This window comes from Aphis gossypii, chromosome 2 (genome assembly GCF_020184175.1).
Source record: "Aphis gossypii isolate Hap1 chromosome 2, ASM2018417v2, whole genome shotgun sequence".
In the NCBI taxonomy this organism is placed as follows: domain Eukaryota; kingdom Metazoa; phylum Arthropoda; class Insecta; order Hemiptera; family Aphididae; genus Aphis; species Aphis gossypii.
In genome coordinates this window covers 43114623-43136362 of record NC_065531.1, presented here as the reverse complement: position 1 = coordinate 43136362, position 21740 = coordinate 43114623, and the positions used below count along the sequence as shown (strand labels likewise).

The window sequence follows — 21740 nt, the reverse complement described above, 5'->3', positions numbered from 1 at the left end:
CATTATCGTAATTTATTACCTGTACTCACTGTATAATTTTACCCGTTTTTTACCGATGCTGTTCGATGTGGGTCTAAGTCATAGATACTTTTCATTGTTATACCTAATGTTTTGGCCTTTTGAAATGTCAACTGTCATATTAAGTAATTGGCGACACGCACGACGAAATATCAAAATACATTTCTTTTGGACTTTCGAAATTGTAATTGTTATCTTAGTAATTGCTAACACGCGCAACAAAATATCAAAATACATTTTTTTTCTATACCTTTGTAGTAACCAGTTTTTTAACCAAATTTTCGTTTGATGAAGTATGACCCCACACCTGACACCAAATTTTATGTAGTAACCAGTGATAGCTACTGCACGCTTCTTTTACGACAAATGCACGTTCCGTCGTAGGTTGGAGAGATGAGGTATATAAGTTAAAAATAGATTAATAAGATAATTGATACATTTATTAACTTGTTAAAACAATAAATGAAAAGGCTTTCGTTAGCGTAAGCACAAGTACTTAGCTACCGGAGAGCAAGTGACAACACTGACTAGTCTAACTGACTCTTAACTAACTCTAATTAAATCTATGATGAGGACTCATATTTATATGGAACATGCCGTGATGGAGAATCGGATGATCTACGTCTATGAAGTGGCGTGATGTGTTTAATCCAATCAGGAAACGGCATTAGTGGTCAGACTCGGTGGCGTGATATAGTTATAGGCCACTGGACTTTGGAACTACGTTTTTATACTAAAAACGTCGGTTTACTACATTCCTCCCCTATAAGACGATACTCCGTATCACATCGGGGTAGGGTACACGGAATACCTTGTCTTGATCTGAGGTGCGGATGGTAATGGAATAATGTCGTCCTTGATCTGGTCCTGTGTTCGATTAGTTGCTGGAACGTCTTCGTTTGGTTCTGACTGGTATGGTTCTTCGATTTGTACTGGAGTTTGAAAATGCCATAATTCTACTTCTGGATCTGGTGCGATATTTCTTCTGGATCTCCTGGTACCGCTTATTGTGCACCATGGTTGTTTTTCTATGCATCTTATTATAGTTAGAACAATATAGATAATTGTTATTGTACTAATTACATATAATAAATAGTCGTGTCTGCGTTTACTGTTTCGTATTTGTTCTGTTTTGGCATCTTTGATCACCATTTCCTTAATTTCTGATGTTGACTTAGCGACTATATTTAAATGTTTGGTTCGAATATGCCTATTTTCCAAAATATTAGTCGTTAACCTAGCATATCGATCTTCAGGTTCTTTAATTTGAGAATTTGGTACAAAATCAATTAGTTCAATATCTGTTTCGACTTTATGTGGAATAGGTCGCGTGACGCATAGGCTTTACACGTTTCGTTTAAAGATAGTATACCTACTCCTTCTAGGAAATGATTTGTACTTCTCTTGTCTTGGTCGCATGTAATGAATATGGTTTCTCCTGGTGTAGCATAGATCCATTCGTTCTTGAACTTCAATTTGTGAAATAGATTTGCTCGCAACTGCACTTGCATGATTTCACAACTGTCTGGAACTTCTTTTGGCTCTTGTAGTAAAAGCACCTCGCATATAGGACGTCCGCTTCTAGGATGTAAAGGATAAATTTCAGGACATAAAAGGAAATCGCCGGCATGTTTACAAAGGCTTTGGTCAATTTCATCATAGACTGAATACATTTCTTTAGATTTACTTACAGCTAAATACTTATAATTAGGTTTTATATAAACACAATTATTATTATTACAATCTGGTAAAGGTATTAGCTGAAAAAGTGTCAATTCGTATTGATATACCAAAGGTATATTTAAAATAAAAACAATTTTGTCATTTGAATAATATATCGTTATGTCTGAGAGGGGTATCATTTCTTGTACATTACTTTCATTTAAATCTATGGGTAAGTCTGTACCACTTGGCATTCCTACCTTAATATTTAAAAGCTGTTTTAGTAACTCTTTAGGGGTTAATAAGCTTGGGTGTATTAATCCTACTCTGGCTGCTTATATGACGTCGAATAATATATCGGTCTCGGCTTTATATATTTCTAATATTAGATTGATTTGAATAAAATGATACGCTAGAAAGCTTCTCATATTAGCTTCGGATGTCATATTTCGATATATCATACCTGATAAACGAATTTACTAAATAATACTAATGATAATGATATGACTATGACTACTTATAACAAATAAAAAACCACTAGAGGATCCTACAGCTATATATATATAAATATGTTATGACACCTTAAGTGTTCATAAATCGGTCTCGAAATATTTTTTTGTATTATTAATGTGGATCCTGTAGTCTTTCCTCCCTTTCTTTATTGTTATATTTTCATTGTCGTGAATTATTATCACCTCGTATGGCCCTGACCAATTAAAACATAATGCGTTTTTCTTGTTCTGTTTTTTTAGTAACACTTTATCTCCTACGTATAATTCTAATATGTTTGCGTTTTGGTCATAATATTGCTTATTGGAATTTTTCTTTTTTATTAGATTTTCCCTTGCTATCTTATGTGTTTCTTGCATTATTCTTTTTAAATCTAACGCGTAATTATCATAATTGTATTGTGGTTCAGTCGTTTGAAAAAAACGTGTCGGAATTATTTGTTTTTTCCCGAAAAATAACTCGTATGGAGTATAATTATTAATTTGTTGAAGTATGCACCGTGGTATTATAGCAAAACATAGCATAACTAATTAACGCGTCCCAATTATTATCTTTGTCTACAAAACTGCGTAAGTACGTTTTCAAAGTTAAATGTGATCGTTCCAAATAACCATTTGATTGGGGATGCCACGGAGTAGTTTTAGTTTTTTTCGATTTTTAATAATTTACAAACGTCTTTAAACAAATTTGATAAGAAATTGGTACCACAATCTGTTAGAATAGTAACTGGTATACCATAGATACATATAAAACATTCTACAAATGCTTGTGCTACTGTCGTTGCGTCTGTGGAGGCTAACGCTATGGCTACGCCATAACGCGACAATTCATCTTGTATAGTTAAAATATACGAGTTACCTGAACTTGTTACGGGTAATGGTCCTACTATGTCTAGACATATTTTATGAAACGTAGTAGTTACGGTAGAAGTAATTAACATAGGTTGTTTTGTTTTTTTACCCGATTTGTTTCCCTGACAAATAATGCATTTTTTAATGTAATTTTTTACATCTTGTTTCAAATTTCTCCATTGATATTTCATTTTTAATCTTTTTATTGTACGGAAAGTACCTTGGTGCCCCCCTACTAATGTGTCATGATACTCTTTAATTAATTTTTTTCGTCTTCCGTAAAACATTGTTCTTTATATATCGTTACTTCTATATCAGTGTTTTTAAAAACAAAACGAAACATTGCGCGTATGCGCTCAAAACAGGTCAATGTCGTTAACCCTTCTAATCTAATGATTGAAAATTGTTTAATTTGTTCACCGACACAGAATAACTTAATTTCGGCTATCGCGTTATAATATTGCTCTGCGTTCATCTCTGTATAATAATTATTTTTTAAATTGTAAAATATTATTAATTTGTCTAATTGTTTAACAACGAAAAAATTACTTTCATTAAACGTTATTTGACCTAGCAAATTGTTACTACTAATAATCTCTCTTATCGCCGGATGCGTTATTATTTTATCGCTTGATATAGGTAAAATTACGTTTTCGTCGGGTTTCGCGTGTTTAATACTGCCTTCTATTTCTTTTATTTTAGAATTAAATATCGGTTTATTTTCCGCCTTTCTAAATTCATCGAAATCGTTAATTGGCTCATTATTTGTAACTACGTGTATACGTGATTAACAGTCCGCGTTTGCATGCTGTGGTCCCGCTCTATAGACAATTTCGAAATCGTACTCTTCGAGTTGTAAACGCCAGCGCATTAATTGCGATGAAACATCTTTTATATTAAATAAATATGTCAATGGTCGATGGTCAGTTATTATTTTAAATTTTTTTCCGTATAGGTACGGTGTGCGCGCCCAACTGTCCAAACTAAAAAAACGAAGGACCACTCGGTGACGTCCGAGAGCGAATATAATAAAAATACTAATATTGTTCCAGGGCGTGTATAGGCAACTCAAGTTGCCTACGCCGTATACTCCTTAGTGTATGCAATATGAGGTGCAATACGACAACAATGACGTGGTCAAATAGAGGAGGAACAGGGAAATAGGACGTGACAATTAAATTATAGGGAGGGGCGCTCTGTGGTCGGATCGACCTGGTGCAATGACCACAGAGCTCACATCCAACTGGGAAAATATACTTAAAATTAACTTATGCTACGGAAGTCCGGTGATGATGGTGATCAGCCACAGACGTGGGGTACTCTCGACGACCTGGGCGGCCTCTCACACAACGATCAGTTGCTGGCGGACTTACGCAAAGGGAGACTCGTGCACTGATGAACACTCTCGACGACCTGGGCGGCCTCTCACACAACGATCAGTTGCTGGCGGACTTACGCAACGGGAGACTCGTGCTCTGATGAACGCTCTCGACGCCCTGGACCTGACAGCCGCGATAGGGTGACACCCAATAATCGGTGGGCCGCGAAGAGTTCTGTGGTTAATGGGCTTCCACAATGAAGAGAGGAACAGCAAGTAATTTGTATAAATCATGAAAAACAGTTTATTTCATATATGCGCTTAATGCGACTTATCGTGACAACAATTAATTTACATACCCGCTTAATGCGACTTATCGTGACAACAATTAATTTACATACCCGCTTAATGCGACTTACACAAAGAAAAAAGTACAATAATTTGTTGTCGCTTTAATAGCGAACAACAGCGATGAATAAAAACGGGGAAAAAAAACAAATTATGGGCGTTTTTACATAATAAAAGATACGAGAGATATGAACAAAAAAAATGATAATTAACATATGCGGCAAACGGCTGACCAATAATTGTTTAAGAAAAAGATGTATAACAAAGAGAATAAATAACATTAAGACTAGATAATAATATTATAATAATTTAACAATTAAACATGCAGGACGGAGTGGAGTACAGGGGAGACGGGAGAGATAAGGACGGTTATCGTTGTCCAGAGTAGCGGTCCGATTTGTTGGACGCGAACATACGGCCTAAAATATTTAACTGCCCATACTATCGCTAACAATTCTTTTTGAATTACACTGTAATTTGTTTCGGCCTTATTTAACGTTCTACTTGCATAAGCTACTGGTTGATCTTTTGGTACCTCCCCTTGTGAAAGGACGGCCCCAATAGCATATTGACTTGCATCCGTCATTAAGTTAAAATTCCCGTTCTCCCAGTTAGGGTATACTGTTGCGTGCCAGTATCAGATTTGAATCCAAATGGTTAATTTGAATGAAAGTTAAACTTAATAACGAAATATGTCTTTATTGCATATAAACAAAATACATGTAACAAATAAAATAAGTGGCTGAGTGACGTGAAAGTGCTCAGTTGTTGATAGCTTTGGTACATCTGTCGTTGCTGGTCTTCGGGCTCCCTTATATATCGTGGTGCGTCTCTTGTTTACGTCGTGCGGTCGCCTTTTGGGTGAAACCAGGTGTCCTTGTGGTTGTTGTTGCAAATTCGGACACGAATTTGAAAATGTGCAATAACATCTCAAATGTATCATTAGTGTACTATAATTATTGGTGCGCTTACTATTCCGACACAATGTGGTCATAGTAGCAACCGCATTGCCCTCGACACGAGGCATGGTTATGCTAACTTAGCCTTGTTAATCTCGTAGATATCTTACAGATATCTCATAGCTCATAACATAACATTACCTATTACCATTTAATTGTTTTATAGATCAGCAAGTACTTATAAATTTCTATTCACAAATGACAAATCAAAAACAAATCAAAGTAAGCTCCAAAAAGAAGAAATTGTCAAAGTTGGTAAAAACATAAAATAAACGTAACAAATGTACATATTTTTTTTATATACTTATAAAAACGTCAAAAACTGAGTTATTGAAGCTAATTAAAATGTAAATCATTATTAAACTTACTGTTTAGCACTACAGTATTGACTATTGAGCATTACCTAACTAATAAGTAATAACTATTATTTATTAATTATTATATTTTACTATCACTAATATCACTATTCTGTGGTGTTATCCTAATATCCTATAAAAGAACGTAGTTTGTACTACTAACAGGTAGAGTGCAGTTACATCGCATGGGTACGAACCCCGTACAACTTTGTGTCCGCTATCTTCTCCGTAGTGTCCAGTCCTGTGTAGTAGTTCATGGTACAGACCATAGATATTAGATAACAGAAGAACGGCACTGGCAGAGATAACGTTACTGCAGTGATAACGTTTGATTAGCGTATAAAATTTACGTTTATTTTATAATAATTTGACGTTAATCCGTTAAACTGTTGTTAAAATAAATTTTTTATATATCTGTGCGTTGATTTCATACTTCATAGTTAATCGATTAGTCAATATGGAACCTAGTAAAAAGAAAAGAACTTTACATTCATACTTTTCTAAACAGGTAGGTTAATATAATAGAATTTACAATTAGATACTATTTGATAACATGAAATATAAGTGTTTCAATTAAATTTAATATTATATCATATTGATAGAATAATGCGGTTTCCACAAATGTAAGTATCAAAGAAAAATACTTGGATGACCCTATTCCATGTATTGAAAGTGATGACTGTGTGGGGATTAAAAAAACTGACCAGGTAGATATATTATATTTTATGTTAATGTATATATTCTATAGTTTAAGGTCTTGCTATAAAATGAAACATTTTTTTTTTTAATTATGTTCTTTTATTTGTTATCAGAGTCAAATTTTCTGTAGTGTAGCTGACACAAAAGATATTGAACTTTCCAACCTACCTAAATTTGGTTTAACCAACCTAAATTTAGTTAAGTCTTCTACACCAAATCAGGTAAATTCGTAAATCATAAATACTGAAAACAAGTTTTTATAATATGTGTTATAAGTTTAAAGTGTGTAATTATTGAAAAACTTTTAATCTGTCTTATAGAATTCCTACATTTTCACCTAATTGAAAGTGTCAAGTGATCAGGTTTATCTATGATGCTCCTAATGCAAATAAGTATTCAATAATGGTTTAGAGTTTATAACAATTAAAATAAATTAACAAAGGTACTGTAAAAGAGTTTTTTTTCTACAATGATCCAATTGGTATTTGGTAATGAATATATTTCTGCAGTAGTTAAGTGCACTGCTTCAGAATAAAGGTATTTTAAGAACGGTTTTAATAACTCTGCAATAATGAATGATTCACTGCAATAGGTGCTATATTAATCTATTAAAAAATTGCATGCATTGCTTTATTTATGAAAAAACTAATCATCACTGCTTGGCTTTTAAAAAGTATTACTATTTAATTTATATTTTTAGTTGTTCAAAGCTCCCTATTATATTATAGTATAGTATATAATATGTATAGAATTTAGATATATAAATAATACAATACAATACAATATTTATCAATTAAAAAGTAATAAAATATAATAACTTATTTTGATAAATAAAATATAAACAAAACAAAATATTATCATTTATCAAAAACAATATAAGACTTTTTAAGTAATAACATTAGGAAACAGTTGTATGTATAAAGACAAGTTATAACTTGTTATACTTAGTCTGCTAATATTATGTAAAAACAAAAGAGCATTTAATTAATGACAGTAGTCTTCTTATTTAAATTAAATTATACAATTCCAGACTATTACTGATCCTGCAGATCCGGTCTATCCTATAAGTTCCAATCGATATGAAAAAATGGAAAGAATAAAAAAAGACCCATTTCAGCCACATGCCATAATATTTCCTCGAAGAAAATTGGGTGCTTCAGAAATAAATTTTCATGATAATTGGTATAGTCAATTTAATTGGTTGGAATACAGTCCATGCTTGGATGCTGCATTTTGCTTCCCATGTCGATGTTTTGCTAGTGAAATTTCTTCAAAAAGGGGTCATGCTGATAAAGCATATACAAAAACTGGATTTAGAGGCTGGAATATTGCTACCACAAAGTTTAAAGCACATCAAATAACGTCTATTCATATTAGTAGCGTAAATATATTATCTGAATATCTTAAAGCAAACCCAATTGATGGAATACTAGTAAAAGAAAAACAATTAGAAATAAGTCGTCAAGAAGAACAAAGAATTGCTAATCGAACTATTATGAAGAGACTCATTGATATAATAATTACTTTAACGAAAGGTGGTCGAGCTAGTAGAGGACATAATGAAAAAAATGACAGTTTTGAAAAAGGATTGTTTTTAGAAATAGTACATCTTCTTTCTAGATATGATCCTGTTATTAAGAATCATTTAGAAAACGGAGCAAGGAATACAACTTATATAAGTAATCGCATTCAAAATGGCATGTTAAATAGTATTGAGAACATTATGCTCCTTTTAATAATATCAAATGTTCAAAGTAAACCAGTATCTATTATTTCTGATGACACCACAGATATGGGTCATCATGAACAAATGTCAATTGTTGTTCGTTACTTTGATGATGACACATTTAACCCTGTTGAAAGGTTTGTTGGACTTCAAAGATTGAAGCTTGTTGATTCACAGTCAATTTTTAATGAGCTATCAATGGTACTAAAAAATTTAAAAATTCAGTGGAGAGATGTTGTTTCAGTGTGTTTTGATGGGGCTTCTACCATGTCCGGTTGTATTTCAGGGGTACAAGCTAAGTGTAAAGAAGTAAATTCGAGTATAATGTACGTACACTGTTATGCACATTGTCTTAATTTAATTCTTGTTGATGCTTGTACATCTAGAAAAGAAAATAGAATTGTATTTGATTTTTTTGGAGTAGTACAGTTAACTTATTCATTTATTGAAGGAAGTGCTATACGCCATGCAGTTTTGGAACGAATATCAGCTGATATCAATGCATCGTTAAAGTCAATGAAATCTTCATCTACAACAAGATGGGCCTGTCGCTCTGAGGCAGTGTCAGCTTTAAAACATAATTATTCGGCTATTTTATTAGCACTTGAAGAAATAGTAGATAGAGCAAAACAACCTGATGTTAGAGCTTAAGGACGGGGTTTATTGTTTCAACTCAAAACTTTTCAATTTATTTTAGGACTTGAAATGATGGATCCAATTCTACAAATTATAAATAAAGTAAGTAAATCATTACAGTGTGAAAATGTTGATTTATCATCAGCAATGTATAATATTAACACTCTTCGATCAGTGCTTATCGAAAAAAGAAATGAAAATACATTTAAAACTATGTTTGATATTTGTACTTCTATATGTGAAAAAATTGATGTTCCATTACCATTACCCACAAAACGAAAAGTTTCAACTCGTATCGACAATATTAATTCACACTTCCAAGCACAATCATTAGAGGAAGAATTAAGAGTCCAATCATTTTTTCCTATGCTTGATATTATGATTAGTGGAATTGATGAAAGATTCAATCAAGACGCTATTAATCTAATAAATGCAGTTGATGGATTAATGAAATTAAAAATATGTATCACAGATATAAATCTATTAAGCAATCATTTTAAATGCAATAAAGATGAATTGGTAGCTGAAATTAATTTGTTACAAAAAAATGAAACAATAACAAGACAAATTGAAGGCAACTTGAGCGCTAAAATGCTTCATATTTGGCTTCAATGGTTAAAAAATTATGATAAACAAAATATTTTTGGACAATTTACTAACATTTTAAAGAAGTTTTCAGTTATACCGGTCACAAGCTGTACATGTGAACGATCGTTTTCAAAATTAACTTTAGTAAAATCTAAGTTAAGAAGTACTATGCTTCAAGAAAGACTAAATGCATTGATGCTGATAACGGTAGAACAAGAAATGGCCATTAACTTAAATCCCGACGATGTAATTGATCATTTCAAAAATTCTACACAACGCAGAATGGTGTTATAATAAAATATATTATTTATTAGGTAATATGATAATGTTTTTTTTGTTTTTTAATTGTACAAGTTGTATGACATAACTTTTTTAAGTTTTATCGCTTTTATTTTTATTTGAGTTTTAACTAAATTTTTTTGAATTAAACAGTAAGACATTTTAATATTTGTGTATTGTGTATATATTTTATCAGAATTTTACATTCTTAAAATAACTTTCAGGGGGTGCCTGTGGTAATGCAGTGCTTAATTTTGGGGGGAGGTAAAATTACAAAATTGGCTAAACACAGTATAAACATTGTAAATAATGGGAAACTAAGGTGATTGGGGGGGAGGGAAAATGCCAATTTTGCCCCCCCTCCTGGATCCGCCAGTGCTTCTGCATACCCTGAACAAGAGGTCTGCGCACGCCTATGGCACCAACTCGTCGATTATATATTATCTGATTTAATGTGTATTTAGCAATCGATGTGAAAGGGACTTGTTTTTAAACACATTTATATATCTTATAAATACATTGTTTTTCTGATGAGTAACTAGGTACTTAAATTTATAATTTTAATACCTAGTAGGCACATACTTTATAGGTGCAATGGTATGTTTACGGGAGGTGATCCGAAAGATATATCATGTTTTAGATCCATACTTTGGTTTTGAATGAAATTTATTTAATATTATTATTTGTATATTGTCCGGGCCACCTTCTTCTGTTTTAAATTTTAATAGTATTATAGCCCATAGAAGGGAAGCTTGCTTAATTGTAAATATCACTTTGCGTGGTATTTAAAGCTTGATAATACTACACAAAACTCAAATTATAATTATAATTTGGTCTCCATATTATGTTTTTTTTTAAATTATTTTTTTCATCATTAATCTACTCATGTCTCATATATTGATAAATTATTTATAATTTATAATTATAGTTTTTCATAAATTATCATAATTTTATGCTTCAACAATTTTCAAATTCTTAACTGAATATTATGCTCAGTAAAACAATTTGTGAGTCGATGTTTTTAGAAACGTCACGAGAAGTATATTTTTTGAAATTGAGATGTTAGTAAAAATGTATATACTATAATTATAGTAATATCATGTGTTTTTGAGTGAAAAAAACCGTTGTTGTAGTTGTAGTATTATTAGTAGGTGTATGATATATTTTAATAAATACTTTTTCTTAAATTAATTTATTTTTCAAAAATATTTATATTATACAGTTTTTATCAATTATCCATAAGTTTTAAATAATTGTCTCATATGACGCTTTTGCAATCATAGATTCGTGTATATATAATATATTATATTAGTATCTATGTCAAGAATTTGCTCATGTATGAGAATAATTTTTATCCTTTATCAAGTTGTGTAGCGTGTATGTACAATGTACATTGTACATTTTATGAATACAGCAATTAATTAAAATTAATCGCTGAAGAAAAGTCCGTTTTAAAAAAAGTTTGACAAAAAGTCTAAGCACATTATTTAGTTTCTAACAAAAAGTCGGAAAATACAAAATATTCTTAATAACTAATATTTATTTTTAAAATTTAAAAATGTCTATACATATGGGTACGTAGGTATTATATTATAGTCCAGCCAGCGATACTAGAAGTTTGGCGGCCACGCTCCCGGTGGCATATTAACATACTGTACATTCCTACACGACCGCTGCTCCCTGATTGGCCGATTCAAATTTACCGCGGTTTTATTAATAGTATTAATTATTAAAAATAAGTAATAATAGTATTAATAATGATTGTTATGTTATCACACTGATTGGATTCTTCTTGATTTGATAATAATTATTATCAAATGCCGCGGTTTTACATAAAATATATATAAAAGTGCATATAATATATATATATTACTAGCTGACCCGACACGGCGTTGCCCGTGTGTTACTTTCTTTTTTTGCATTTTCGTATGCCGTGTGTTAATTTTTAATTTAATCTTATTGATAGTGCTAATATTACGTCGAATTCACGACGAAAGATTTGTAATGTGGCAGTTTTTGTGCCTACGTATTTTAAAAAATTCTCCTGAACAGAACCGTCACCCTGGTGATAGGGCGTTGTGAATAAAAAATAATTAAATAAAACATATATAATGATTTAAAAGTAAGTAATCGCTTTATTGTTAATCATGTGAATCATAATTATTATTATTATCATTGTACTGCTTTGTGGTATACGATGTTTTTTGTTTGATTACCTGGCGCATAGATAAACAAATCTGATGGTTTTCCAACACGGGAACAGGCAACATACAATTGACCATGTGAGAAACATGGGTTTTCTAGGTTAATACCACAAACACTTAATGATTGCCCCTGGGACTTGTTTATAATCATAGCAAAAGCAAGACGCACTGGAAACTGTAGTCGTTTAAACTCAAATGGCACATCAGTCGGAATCATTGGGATGCGCGGTATGAGAACATCTTCTCCTTTATACTTTCCTTTGAGTATAGTTGCTTCTATCACATTGTTTAGTAATTTTTTTATCGCTAACCGTGTACCGTTGCAAAGACGCGGTTGGTTGATATTTCGCAACATTATAACCACCGATCCAACCTTTAATTGAAGATTGTGAGGTGGCAATCCTGGCAAATCCAGCGAGTTTAAAAATTCCGGTGGATAGTTGACTACATCATCTTGATTAGTAGCCGAATCAACTGATTTATATATCCTCAATTCGCCTGTAATTTGTTCTTGAATTTTGAAATTTAATTCATTTACATCTATGTTTTTTGCAGCCAGTATAGCTCGTTCGCTCAACCAATCATGGTTTCTGTAATTTTGAGAAACATCTGGAAACACCTTCTGAATAAGTTCATCTTTTGATCGAGTTAACTGACAAAAACTTTGAGGAAAGTTAATGCAGCCAGTCAACATGTCTATAGGAAATTTGCCATTACCAATGTCAATGAGTTGTTTAGAGAATATGTTTCCAGATTGGTCATTTTGCAACTCGACACGTATATTCTTGCTTAAATGAAGTACTTTGACATGTTTCCACAAACTGGAGGACTTTAGACATGCATTGAGTTCATCAGCTGGCGTTGATCGTGGAATCACCGGCAATGTTTGACGAAAATCTCCTGCTAATAAAATCATTGCACCACCAAATCGATTATTATTGCTCCGTAGATCTTTTAAGGTTCTGTCCAAAGCCTCCAAAGATTTTTTATATGCCATCGTGTATTCATCCCAAACAATCAATTTACATTGCTGCAAAACCTTTGCCATTGCAGAGTTCTTCGAAACGTTGCAGGTTGGAGTTTCATTGCTTTGCATATTTAAAGGCAATTTTAGTGCTGAATGGGCTGTTCGACCACCTTCAAGCAAAGTTGCTGCGATTCCCGACAAAGCGAGTGCAAGTGCAATTTTATTTTGTGAGCGAATTGTTGCTAATATTAATGAAATCAAAAAAGTTTTTCCTGTACCACCAGGTGCATCTCAGAAGTAAATCCCTCCAGTTTCATCATTTGTTACTTTCATAAGAGTTTCAAATACATACTTCTGTTGTTCTTTTACAGTGGAAGATTTGTTTGAATTAATTCTTTCAAAGCGTTGAGATCATACAGTCTTTCTCGATGCAACTCTTGGTTAAAAGCGTCATGCATTGGACGATTGGGCGCGGTCAGGCCTAATTGAATTAATAGTTTGTTTGACATTATCAAGCACATGTCCTCAATTGAAATCAATGCTTCATTGTAAATTTCTTCACTGATTTGTATATTTGGATTTCCCATTCTATTCTGTATTTGATACAAAATATCATCACACATATAATCTTTGTACTTGATCCACAAATCAATTGGGTTTGATGGGAAGCATGTAGATATTATTATAGAAAACAATGTTCGTATTTGATGAGCGTGTGATGATATTACAGCATCATTGAGAGTTTGATCCCAATGAGCGTCATTTTCAAGCAATTGCAAACGTTGACAGGCTTCTCTGTAGGATACACACAATTCACCATCAACAGTTCGTAACTGTTGGAATGATGTTGGGCCATGTACATTGACTAATAGCAGTCGTAAGTAAAAACATTCATCATTGCTTGGATGTACTGAATAAATCCGGCCAATCGCATCGGTGGAATATACATCTGTATATCCTGGAACTGGTTTTCCTTGTTTCCGTCGTATAAATCTCCTTGAGGATTGATTCCAGGTATAATATTTTGGCATTTCAGAATATAGCAATGTTTGTGCGAAATCATCGTTTTGGCATGTCTCAAAAAAACTGGTTAATGTAGTAGATGGTGGCTGAGCAGCTCTTTGTACTGCGTTCTGTGCTGTAAAATACACTCTTTGTCCATTTTCTAAATGCACAGCTAAGTGAACAACAGAAGGGTGTCTCTCATGAATAGGAAAAGAAAATATTCGCCAAACTGCTTCATTACTACTGACATAGCGGCCCATTTGGTATTGGGTAACTTCATCATTTGAATTCTCTGCACCAATTCCAATCACAGCCATATCACTCCCTTTGGTTACATATTTGCAAATGTATTTAATAGATTTCACTGGATGGCAAAATTCAAAGTTGATGTGTGCTTTGAATGTCTTTGATAAAATGGGTGAATATGGAACAATCCAACGATTATCTATTTCAATATCTTGTTGATTTAATTTGACAATTGTTGATTTTCCATTGTCTGCTGTCGATCTGCGACGATACAATGGATAACCGTCATTACCAGTAATTGTTTCCGATATTAATGTCCGTGGATATCGTTTTGAACATTTACCATACATCATACACGGTGAATTTTGATTAAGAGTTCCACAGGGACCATGTATCATGTTTTTGATAACTACCTCATGCAATCCAGGATCTACTTGTACATTAGGGATTTCAGCTGATATCACTGCATCAACTTCATTTGGCCTTATATTTTCAACCAACCAAATCAAAATGTGTGCATGTGGCAATCCTCGTTTCTGCCACTCCACAGAATACATCCAGCAGCGTGTCTCACCAAACACATTATGTTTTACGATGAAATCCATTAAAGATTTCAACTTTTGTCTAAAGACTCTGGCTGTAATATCATGACGATCAATGGGTGATTGCCCAGAGAATAACTCCTGATTGATTTCTATCCATTGCGGATTGCATGTAAATGTGATGAACAAATCTGCTGTACCATGATGACGAACATACGACATGGCATCTTGAGCATATTCGTGCATATGCCGAGGGCTTCCGATGTATGTTTCTGGAAGAATAGTCATCCGACCTACATTCTGTGCATTTCCATCAGTATTAATCGCATCTCGAAGGTGAATATACTCTTCAGATCGGAGTTTGGTTTAATTCAACCTGATGAATGTTAATCTCTCCGTTTCAATTTTAACATACATGTCAACAACATATTTGTGATATAATCGCCGACATTTCAATATGTGATTATCTTCATTTTCCCGAATCATTAGGCGGTATGAATAATAGTTCATTGAACTGACTTTTTTGTTGGTTTCAGAACCTGTAAATAGATTTTGTTTTAATAACATTCAAATATAAAATTAAAATACATAATATAATGACTGAGATATTATCGCCATAGCTAAACTAATATTTTAGTTACCTGCAATGGGATTTATCATTTTTATTGAGAAATCGTAGCCATCTTCACCTTGCCAAAATATAATGAGATATTGCAGTGCATCATATGAGCGGTGTGTTTCCTTTATACGTTGTAATTGATCATTCCGACGATGTAAAACAATATCACGGGATTCCAAGTTTTCTCCAACTACAACGATAGCAACTTCATCAATAGTTGGTGCATTAAAACGTCTTGTATGTTGACCTGCAGGTGTTTTTATCAGCTCTGATTAAAATTTTGTGATTATCGGATGGCATCAGATCCAGGGCAGTTTTAAACAATATAATCAATTGATTGTGTTGATGAAATAAAGTTTGTAATTGTTCTACAATAGACCACTTTACTAAATTGTTATGTGCACAACGCAGATCAATTTCTTGTGGTGAATTGCCCATAAAATAAATTTGCAGGAATTTGTTGTCGCTATCTGACACTGGTAACAGTGAACCTGCTCTGTGATATATTTGCCCTTGTATCTGTAAATAAAAAAAAAATATTATGGTGTGGTATAAATTAATGGATTGTCGGTGATCAAACTTAAATAATATTTGATCTTAAAAAGTATATATTTAGTTTTAACTAATATCTATCAAATATAAAAGATAATAAAAGTGTCACTGAAACTGAAACACCATATAATATGATGACTAAGTGATATATTTCGTAATGATTAAGAAATTGAAGATTAGTGACACATCTTAACTTTGGTGACAGAAAATTTTGTTCGCTAAAATAATTATGAGTAACTGCTATAATACATACCTTGAAAGTTGGCATAAAATTTTCCCGAACTACATTTGTTGCCCCAAATGAAGTCATTTGAAAGCAATTGTTATATTGTTGGATATTTGTCAAAAAGTGTATAGAATCTGTTCCTATTCCTGAAACCAATGAGTACAATGGTTCTGGTGGTGGATCCAATGGTATCAATTTCACTTTACCATTTGCGCAACACAATCCATTGGCTTCGTTTTTGTATTTTAATGCCTTACAGTGTGAGCAAACCGAGTTCATAGAACCAATAACAATACATTGGTAGTTACTGTAGTCAATTGACACATCGTAACTGAAAGCAGCTCGATTTAAACTTGCGCGATTATTAGTTGAATGTCGCGCTCGCGCTTCACGCGTATGTGAATTAGATCGGTAATTAGCTTGGTTTGTAGCATTTCTGGTTCTTCTACCTAAATTGCTTCGTCTTATAGGAGGAATATCAAACATAAATTATTTTTTCACTAATCACGAACTAAACAAACACTAACTAACTAAACACTCTGCACAAAACACGATATACGAATTTGTTTCGTGTAACAGTTGACAAAAGCAAACTCAGTCGATTAGGTAACAGACAACTTTTAGATTCTGAACGAAGTGATGAATGTATTGATTTTACAATGATATGTGTTTTTTTTTGTGTCTGTGTACAGCATAACTAGTCGAAATAATGCTCCAATTTCAAACAATGGGAGTGGTTTCCGATGTAAAAGTGAATATCCTTGGTGCATTATAGAGGTAAAAAGTTAACATTTTCCAACAGTTTTCAAAAAAATCGAGAAAAACAAAAAAAAATGACGAAAAAACGGCAATTTTTACGCAAAACCAGTTTTCGACCAAATCGATTTTTTTTTATGGTTGTAATTCAAAAACTAATCACTGAAAATACTTGAAATTTTCACCAAATGTTAATGTCAGTAGTATCCGTATAAAGTTAAATTTTCAAAAAATTTTGACTTTTTATGAGTTATTTATAGACCACTGAACATTTTTTTTTTTTTTGAGAAATTTTTTTTAAAGTGTCGATAAAAAATTTTTGGATGACCAAAAATATTTGAAAATTTAATACAAGGTTCCTTATGAGTTTTTTTAATGTAGCTAAAAAAAATTAAAAATCGTTAGTCACAATTTTTTTTTATAAGCGTTTTTAGTTCAAATTTTTACGAAATCTGTCGAAAACGCGAAAATTTGCAAGTAATTTTGAAGTTGAAAAATCATAAAATTTTTTTCTTTTATAATTAAGTTTTGAAAATTTGGTACAAGGTTCTAAATACATTTTTCTTCAAATATCTGTAAAAAAAACTCTACCGGATTCAGATAAAAAATTTTTATGAGTAATTGAAATTTAAATTTTTACAAAAACGGCGTTAAATAACAGTTTAGCCTCAAACGATTTTTGATATTTGTTATTATTCAAAAAGTATAAGTTGTAGATACTTGAACATTTTACCAGCTATTAAGATTCACGTTTTCTTTACGTGATTTAATTTTCAAAATATTTTGACTTTTTTTGAGCTATTTATAGACAGCTGAAATTTTCAATTTTTCTGAAAATTGTTTGTTTATGTGTCGATAAAATCTTTTTGGCCCTATCAAAATACTTGAAAATTTAATGCAAAGTTCCTCATAAGTTATTATTATAGTGATTAAAAAATTATAAGAATACATAGGCACAATTTTTTTTTATTAGCATTTGAAGTTCAAATATTTACAAAAATTCGTCAAAAATATGAATACTTGCAAATTATTTTGTAGGTATATTTCATAAAAATTTTTGTATAAGTAGCTAAGAGTTGAAAATTTAACACAAGGTTTTTCATAAGTTTAGCTTACAATTGTTATAAAAGAACTTAAATTTTGTTGTATTCAGGAAATTAAAACATAAACCACCTTTTTCACCAACCACTAGAAATTATATCCTAGGCTGACAAATCATCTTCGTTCAGAATCGTTTTTCGTATACAATGATAACTATCATTGGATTCAAATTTAACACTCCTATAATATATAATAATGATCCATACAGCACCTAATGTACAGCAGAGCGGTACTCACTTGCTCGCTTTTTTTTTTTAAATTTGATATGACTTGAAGTCAAATCCTTTTAAGAAGTACGAATTGTTTTATTTATTTAAAAATAATAAAACACTGTTGGTTGCCATGGATATGATCAGTATTATATTATAAATATTATAGGAAGGGCTATTTTAAAAAGAAAAGGGCTATTTTTAGGGTTTTTCCAGCAATAATTCTAATTTTTCTCGCCGTAAAAACCATCCTTGGACTTAAACGAACATTTGAAAAAAAGATTTGGCCAAATTGGTCCAGGCGTTGTATGTATGTCTATTTGCATGCATTTTTAAAAACATTTTAAATAAATGATTTATTTTATTTAAATGGTTGCCATTGACTACCAAAAATAATTTAGTTGACTATTTACTGGATAGATGGCGCTTCTGTAATTTCATCACCACCTCGTCATATTTCTCTAACCCGATAACTTTCTCAAATTTTTCGTCCGTAAGAACCTTCTCCTGGCAATTACGACCCAAACAAAAAAAGAATGAGCGAAATCGGTCCAGGCGCTTACAACACTTTTGCGATTCATTTTTATATTATAGATTTATTTCGCATTACTGCTGCGGCGCCGCCATCGTTTATTGAAGAAAAACAACAATAATTATACATATGGGGGAGGTAGACGGGACAGGCCTCGACTTACCTCCCCCAAAATACATGGTACATTCATTTATAAACACAGTATTTTTGTTACGTTGCTTTCCGTGCTGATAATGCACCACCCTGCTGGTCGTGGAGTGCTTTTCGCGAGCCGACCGAAGTCCGCCGCTCTAGTAGTCTTGTTCAGTTTTTTATATATATAAATTATAGAAGTATTATACCTGGCAAAATATGTGAAGAATCTACGCAATTGTACTTGGTGATCTTGAGCATAAGTCTTAATGTTTTCAAAACCTCTTTCAATTAAATGGTGTGGCAATAACGCCAATGCCGCGGTCATTTTCACACACATTCTAGCTGGTAAGTTTTCTTTCACATAGTTAGTGTAGCCCATTTTTTTCACATTTCTTTGTAAACTCTATAAATATTTTTTTTGTAATTTGATAGGAGGTAATACTTCATCAATTAAGATTTACTATTCAGGTATCCCATAAAGCAAAATGTGAATCAGCTAATTTTTCTGAAAATTTTGACGTATTGCAATCGAAATTTGAACGAAAATTTCCGGAGTTATTCTCCTTTAAATACTAAGGAATAAGGATAATAATCTATTATAGTTCATACTAAATACTTAGTAAATAAATACGAACTCAATAATTATAATTCGGTATGCAAGATAAAATATCAGTTAATAATTACTACTTATTACTAAATGCTTATGAATTAATATTTAACCTGACAATTTTCGAAAACAAAGGAAATAGGTATGTATAAAATAATTTCTTTTCTATTTTATCGTGTACCTATGTTATCTCATAGCCTATAGGTATAACTGTATAATCATAATTATTTTCTTAGAATTAAATTACTAAAAAACCACACGTAGTAGGTAACACGAGGGTAAAATAGTTAGAATATGTAATAGTTAATTAAAAATACATATTATAATATAAATAACAATAGGCATTACATAGCTATAACACATGAACTTATCGATATTTATAAACGTCCAGGAAAATGCTTCTATATTACGCACATGCTCGAAGATCGGGTAAGGTAAAATAAATTTAGATAGCGGTGTTTAGATAAAAGATAATTGCCAATAACTGCGATAAGCCACGAACCAGACTTCAATTAATAAAAGTAGTTGGCTATATAGTTTATTGTATACATATATCTGTGATTGGCATAGTGACATGGTGTTGGCTGGAAGAAGCATAGATAATATCATTGATTATAAATACTATAGATCGCTCACTGCACTACAAAATACGTTGCGCGGAAATTAATTCCGATAGAGTGCGATAAGGTATTATTTTTGTCTATAATAAAATTAATATTATGACATAAAATCATAAATTATTATCTAATTGCCCGCCGCATCGTCGTTGTCGTATGTTATCGTCAACCGCCGTTGCGTGTCGACCTGCTGGCCACGACCATACTCTCATGATGAACATTATTTGGCAATTGGCATTTGCGCATTGCGCGTTGCGCTACAGTTTCCCACAGGTTATCTGCGGCAGCTCTTGAATCTAACAAAATTTAAAAAAATAATAATCGTCGTCGATCATTATCAACGATAGCAACTAGATTAATATTTTTAAAAGGAATAAAATACCTATAGTATACACATGTTATATGAACCGTTAATGCTTTGTACTTTTGTACTTGGAATATATTTTAATTTCTGCATACAAGCAATACTTTTCAAGTTATGATGTGATTTTTTACAGCGATTATTTTATTTTTAAATAATAAACACCTGTTATAAATAATAAAAACAACAGTTAAATATTATAATGAATATAACTATATAACTAACAGTACACAGTGTTTAAAAACATATAATAAATAAAGTATAATAAAATGTTTAACATAATAATTTTACGTCATTACATATTTATGTATTTTATTTTTATAAAAGTACATGTTTGTTTATAAAATAATATTAAATTCAGAAGATAGCCGTTTATATTATATTCTACTAGTATGTAAGTGCATTAATTATATGGAATGTATCGTGTAAATTTTATAAGTGTTGTAAGATTCTTAATTTTTGATTTGGTTTCTGTGTGAAGGCAGTTATTTTATTGTGTTCAGATATTTTTGAAGACCATTTACATGTTTTGTATATATTGACAACAAATAGCAATTTCATAATGTACTCAAAATGTTTAGCACATTCTAGTTGTACAATATTTTTGGGCATGTTTTGATTTGCTTTGGTCATCAATTGATTAACCAAATATTTTTCACTTTTTAATTGATTATAGAGTTTTGTTTGAAAACATTTAAGCATATAATTATAAATTGTTCTAGATTGTCAGATGGGACCTTCAACCCAGAATCGGAATTTGATTCGATATTTTCAAATGTTTTATTTAAGATTAACAGCTGGTTTTTATCATCTAATGTTGTATTTGATTTTAATAAGTAATTTTGACATTGTTCACAATGAAATTGTTCCAAACATTTTTTCGCCAAATATCCAGCATAGTATATTTGTGAGCACTTTTCAAGTGTTACAAACGTTTCTTTCTCTGGTTCTTCTTCTGACGTTGAATAATTAAACGTGTATGTTTGTGATGTCGAAAGTTGTCTATTTGATTCCAAATTTTCTTTACTGCTATTATTATTTTTTATAGTATCTATTTTCGTTCTTATCGGTATTTTATTAGAAATCAAAAATACGTCATCATCTTCTTCAC

General features: G+C 31.8%; 4 protein-coding genes across 4 annotated transcripts; 1 reads left to right on the top strand and 3 right to left on the bottom strand.

Annotated features, from left to right (window-relative positions):
- Nucleotides 1–6479: 6479 nt before the first annotated feature.
- LOC126549782 (zinc finger MYM-type protein 1-like) lies at nucleotides 6480–9098 on the top strand. Its single transcript, XM_050200155.1, has 4 exons — nucleotides 6480–6530; nucleotides 6625–6729; nucleotides 6835–6942; nucleotides 7752–9098. Exons 1-4 carry the CDS (start codon nucleotides 6480–6482, stop codon nucleotides 9096–9098), a joined length of 1611 nt encoding a protein of 536 aa, XP_050056112.1.
- Nucleotides 9099–11817: 2719 nt separating this feature from the next.
- On the bottom strand, nucleotides 11818–13250 carry LOC126549781 (ATP-dependent DNA helicase PIF1-like). The gene has a single exon (XM_050200154.1). The coding sequence runs from the start codon at nucleotides 13248–13250 to the stop codon at nucleotides 12123–12125; it is 1128 nt and encodes a 375-aa protein (XP_050056111.1). The 3' UTR covers nucleotides 11818–12122.
- A 236-nt stretch (nucleotides 13251–13486) lies between these two features.
- LOC126549780 (uncharacterized) lies at nucleotides 13487–15202 on the bottom strand. The gene has a single exon (XM_050200153.1). The coding sequence runs from the start codon at nucleotides 15200–15202 to the stop codon at nucleotides 13487–13489; it is 1716 nt and encodes a 571-aa protein (XP_050056110.1).
- Nucleotides 15203–15758: 556 nt separating this feature from the next.
- Nucleotides 15759–19423, bottom strand: LOC126549779 (uncharacterized). The gene is made up of 3 exons (XM_050200152.1): nucleotides 19251–19423; nucleotides 16339–16618; nucleotides 15759–16052 (listed from the first exon to the last, which is right to left on the bottom strand). The coding sequence occupies exons 1-3, from the start codon at nucleotides 19421–19423 to the stop codon at nucleotides 15759–15761; spliced, it is 747 nt and encodes a 248-aa protein (XP_050056109.1).
- Between the last annotated feature and the right edge of the window lie 2317 nt (nucleotides 19424–21740).

Excerpts from the sequence above, each read along its gene's own strand:
- LOC126549782 (XM_050200155.1), top strand. The coding sequence starts at position 6,480 with ATGGAACCTAGTAAAAAGAAAAGAACTTTACATTCATACTTTTCTAAA. Across the intron at positions 6,531-6,624 it reads ATTCATACTTTTCTAAACAG|AATAATGCGGTTTCCACAAA; the intron begins GTAGGTTAATAT and ends TCATATTGATAG. Across the intron at positions 6,943-7,751 it reads AGTCTTCTACACCAAATCAG|ACTATTACTGATCCTGCAGA; the intron begins GTAAATTCGTAA and ends ATACAATTCCAG.
- LOC126549781 (XM_050200154.1), bottom strand. The coding sequence starts at position 13,250 with ATGCAAAGCAATGAAACTCCAACCTGCAACGTTTCGAAGAACTCTGCA.
- LOC126549780 (XM_050200153.1), bottom strand. The coding sequence starts at position 15,202 with ATGACTATTCTTCCAGAAACATACATCGGAAGCCCTCGGCATATGCAC.
- LOC126549779 (XM_050200152.1), bottom strand. The coding sequence starts at position 19,423 with ATGGGCTACACTAACTATGTGAAAGAAAACTTACCAGCTAGAATGTGT. Across the intron at positions 16,619-19,250 it reads TTCTTCACATATTTTGCCAG|TAACTACCAATGTATTGTTA; the intron begins GTATAATACTTC and ends AATTGACTACAG. Across the intron at positions 16,053-16,338 it reads ATTTTATGCCAACTTTCAAG|ATACAAGGGCAAATATATCA; the intron begins GTATGTATTATA and ends TTTTATTTACAG.